Source organism: Selaginella moellendorffii, unplaced genomic scaffold (assembly GCF_000143415.4).
Source record: "Selaginella moellendorffii unplaced genomic scaffold, v1.0 SELMOscaffold_7, whole genome shotgun sequence".
Classification (NCBI taxonomy): Eukaryota; Viridiplantae; Streptophyta; class Lycopodiopsida; order Selaginellales; family Selaginellaceae; genus Selaginella; species Selaginella moellendorffii.
The window spans coordinates 2,860,559-2,865,401 of NW_003314268.1; the positions used below are offsets into that span (position 1 = coordinate 2,860,559).

The 4,843-nt window shown below is 37.4% G+C and overlaps 1 protein-coding gene across 1 annotated transcript; it reads left to right on the forward strand.

Annotated features, from left to right (window-relative positions):
* The first annotated feature begins 71 nt into the window (after window positions 1-71).
* LOC9652523 lies at window positions 72-1,997 on the forward strand. The gene is made up of 3 exons (XM_024671503.1): window positions 72-193; window positions 253-438; window positions 492-1,997. The coding sequence occupies exon 3, from the start codon at window positions 500-502 to the stop codon at window positions 1,940-1,942; it is 1,443 nt and encodes a 480-aa protein (XP_024527271.1). The 5' UTR covers window positions 72-193; window positions 253-438; window positions 492-499; the 3' UTR covers window positions 1,943-1,997.
* Window positions 1,998-4,843: the final 2,846 nt, after the last annotated feature.

Sequence of the window (4,843 nt, forward strand, 5' to 3'; positions counted from 1 at the left end):
AGAGGAGAGGAGGAGGATAGAAACCGTCATAAAAAATACTCATACCATTTCCGACATGGAGAAGTCTCTGACAGTGAAGCTGCTGACTTCAACAAGCTTGTACTGGATAAGTGGAATCCTTTGCATCAACTCCTGCGTGGCAATACTGATTTGCATGCAATACGGTGGAGATCGTTTCTGCCCAAGCCGCTTGGTATGTTTATTTGTTTATTGTTTATTTTGTTTAAAACGTTGTCTCCACACTTGCATCAGAGTTCCACGGGAGCCAAACCACGTTTGGGGGTAGATATGTGCTTGACACACTCAACCAAGAGGAAATCTTAGGCTGGGACCGGATCAGAAAAGATGTTTGTGCAGACTATAAGGGAAGAGGCTTTGAACATTTACAAGTTTCATATGTGGAAGGAACGGAGCCTGACCAGCTTGGCGTTCCTTTAGGTACTGTTTTCTAATCTTTCTTCTTTGCTACAAATCCTTGTCCTTGAATGCAGGGAAGAGCATGTATGCCTGTGATGAGGCTGAGGCAAGTGTCAGAGTCAAACACTACGCTGCCTGTGGCCTTTGTTTTGCAGCGCTGTTGGAAAGTATTTTTCGGGTCCTTGACAAAGACGAAGCTCTGCCTAATATTTTGGTGAAGGTTCTGGCCCCAGTTAAGACATCAAACGGGAAGCAAATTCCGGACGTAGAGGTTGAAGTTGAAAGGTCGAGTTCGAGGTGCAGGTTCGTAGTAGATGTGAAGAGTCTGAAGCGGAAGGGTGATGACATTCAGGAGGAGACCAGCGCGAAGAGAAGCAGGGTGTCGTCGTCTGGTCAGAAGAGCGACGAAAGCGATGAAAGCGAGGAGAACAACAGCATGAGCAAGAAAAAGCAGCGTATTGTTCTCAGCGACGATAATCAGGAGCTTCTGAGCCCGCCTCTACAAACGGCTCGAGGCCAAATTGGTGAAATTCACAGGGCAAGGCAGTCTCAAGACGGGTTTGTATCCAACGGCGTGCATGTTATAATCGTCCGGACTGACTCCACCAAATCCAAAAATCGGGTACTGAAAATGGTGGAGGGTAGCGACATAAAGATAGGAGAGGCCAGGAGTTTAGATATGGATTCAAGGGGGGTCGATCAAGTCCTCAAAGAGCTAGTTATTGCTCTGATCAAAACCGGGTTCCTGCCACAGAGTTTGCTTCAAGGTGATGTTAGTGGTGCTGCTGGGTTGGGAGCAGAGACAATGGAAGTAAGTGTTGATGAAGAACAGCTAGTTCGACCGGTTAAGGCTGAGGCAGCTGAGAAAGAGCACCGGTATCTATTCCCCGTGACAATCCATGGATCGAGATTGAAAGCCTGGATTAAAGCGGCAACAGTAGGTGATCGGTACAAGCAGGTTCAGCGAGAGCTTTTAATTCGTCAGTATCTGTGTCCAGAGGACTCTGTGAAGGCGAGGGCAGTAGTCTGGAGGGGGGTTCCTGCGTTACTCTTGGAAGATGCGGGACAGAAAATCAACAGAGACACGATGGCGCCTGAAGACGTTTTCCATATGACAAAGGCCATTTATATGGTACTTTCTCATGTGTATGGCGAGCATGGGATTTCGCACAATGATGTTGCACCCCGCAACATCTGCCAGGACGAAAAGGGATGTTACCGACTTATTGACTGGGGATTAGCAAGCCGGCTTCCCGATATTGATCATCCCGCCAATGTACCTGATTGGCTTTATTCAGGTACTTGCTTTTTTTCTGGAAGTCAAACTCCAGGAATCCATTCCGATTTAGAAAGCCTGGTATATGTGGCACTTGACTGTCTTCATGTACCATTGCCATGGGTAAATGCGGCCAGTGATTCTGATATTATTAAGATCCGCAGAAGATTTCGGAGCAGCTTGAACTCCTCAGTGTTGAACGCCTTGTATCGACCATTGCTCAAAGCATGGCTAGAGCTGGAGATCTGAATACCCTATGATTATAAAAAAAACGTCTTAACTTGAATACTCACCCTTCCACAAAGATGATTTTCAATCTTGAACTCACGATTGCAGCTCTTCTGATGGCTGGTAAATAGTAGGCAGTCCAAAATTGCATCTAGTTTTTTGGTCATTCGGTGCCTAACTGGAGGCATTTGTGTAGTGTGTAATTCTGTAAGTTTACTTCTTTAAACAGGTACTTTGCTTATTAGAGAGGTGGCACATGGTGCAGGGCAAGGTGATAGGGGGCTGGAAAGCTGGAAAGCTAGGCAAGATCATCTAGAATACTAAAACACCTCTTATGGTGAATGTATAAAGGATTATGTTGTGAAAGTTGTCTCAATGTTATGAATTAATGTGTCCAAGGATATCAAGGAAGACCAAAATTACACTTGTAGACAAGCAAAACAATGTCCAAAGCAATCAACCAAAGGTAATTGTTGAAACTTCAAAATGTGAAAGTACAAGCATAGCTATGAGCTGAGAGAATCCATTCTCCGGCAACTTCAAGACCCTTTAGAACTCTAGACTCAATTGAAAATCTTACACTATATATTGTATAAGTTTGCAGTAATCACTTTGTTTTCTATACTATAGTAATATGACACAGTATAGCACAAGTCAATGTAGTCAACTATAACTCTTACAAAGAAAATTTATGTTAAAAAAATTAAAGTTCTGACAGACTTTAAAATATTAAAATATATAATACCTACGTCAAAAGTTTTTACTAGATTGAGTTATTTAGAAAAGACAAAGGTCATGAGGACCTATTTATTTTCTTACTAAAAACTATCTTTATAACTATTATATTTTGATTTTCTTTCAATATGAATCAAGATAATTTTTTTTGAAGGGTAGCCATTAATAGTGTATATTGGTCCAGGCAATATATATTTACATACTATTCATTCATTCTAAAGAGTTGTAAGGCAAATTAATGTGAGAATATTAATTTCATTTCACTATCATAATTTTCATATTACACTCCTAATCCTTATTACCCATCAGGAAATATAAAAACCATTATCAATTTTGATAAAAATGCTCATGATACTTCCAAAACAACAGTCTAGAACAAAAGAAATGAAGAATAGAAATAGCAAAAAAAGAACTAATAAATCTACTCTATAGAGCTTTCCATGGCATTTGTAATTTATATATTAATTCATATAAAAAAACTCTAATTGCCTGTCTATAGCACAATCCTCCTATATGAGAAGGCCAAGGTATATTTTTGGGATGAATCCCCACTAGCATTTTTTGAGAGTCATTTGTGAGTAATAATAATAAAAATCAAAATCTTTTAAAAGACTCAAAAGTGATATCACATCAAAGAATCAAGTTTATCTACGTTTCCAAGATTGAAAGGTAATCTCATATAAGAGAATACATGTGGGCCTACATGCTTGCATACTTTGCTACTATAATATAGTTTATATTTCCCTGTTATGTATTTTTCTAGAAAATTGGCACAAGTGTAAAAACAAATATATATAAATAGTCATTAGAATGATAAATATTCTAGCATGTGTATCTAGAATTCTAGAAGCTCTTCTATTCATAAGTAGACTATGGTTATGAAATCTCATTTCTGAGATTGACATTTCAGTATTATTACTGTCATAATAAATAAACTTCATTCCCAATAAATATGTAAATGTTAAGAAAGTTAAAATAATGTTAAAAGAAAAGTTAGTTATTATAGTATTTTTTGTTATCCTTACGCTCCAAAAAATTTTAATATAGAAATGCCTCAAAGAAAAGTCATTGCTACTCATAGTGAGTCCTTAACATTTCATATTAGTTTCCACCTCCATCCATAAGGCTTACCAACATTCCACATTCACCTCCACCATAATCACATTACAATCTTTTTTCGATTGGGGGTTTTTATGAAGTCAAACTAGAACTCCCTATACATAAAATTTTGAATATTATTACTATAGAAGGATTACCTTCAATGCTTCAAGAGCAGTGCCACATGTTTTGCAAGATCTTACTCTTGGTATGACAAGACTGTTTAAAAACACAAAATGCTATTATATTCAATGTCTAATATGCTTCTTTTTTTTCAGACAAGACAAATGTCTTCATTACAAAATTTTCTTAAACACTATAGCAATTGCCTAACAACAGGTCTAGAAAGTGTGAATGTACAATAAATTCAAGAATAAGTTATGGACACATACCCACTATTGCTTCATGGTAAAGATTGGGAAACAATGCATTGGCTAGTGTAGAATATAGGTTTTTTAGGCTATTGACAAAGTCAATGATGGGGAGTTTCCTCAAGTTAAAGTCTACTACACCCAATCTATAGAAGAGCTAACTCTTGATTTAATGGGAATTAGTGAACAAATTGAGAGTTTGATTCTAAGATGCCTAATATGCCTTTTTTTTCTTGGGTTAGGACATTTTTATGGCTTTTTATGGTTTTCTTGAGCACTGCTACAACTACTACATAAATGGTGTTATCACTTCATATATAATTGTTGACAAGATATTGAAGGATGAGATGACAACACACAAGCATTGCAAATTGATTGCATATGAAAATACCAATTTGCAATTATGGAATATAATATTAACATTGACAACTAACACTGACACTATTACCGCATTTTGATATATGACAGGATTTTCTTCTCAAGTAAGGATTCATTTAACTTTCTTTTATGTCATCATCAATATATCATTTCCTTCTATGCCTCTTTCTATATCGGGATTGTGCTCACTTTATATTTGTTAAGCCATAGCTTTTGCATACTTTGGGAGACTTCTAAAACCTCCAACTCTAAAAACTCAAGATCACTATGATCTATACATGTATTGCAATCTTACTACCTATCATTTACCTCCTTGAGGTTACAGGTAGCTCTAAGCTAA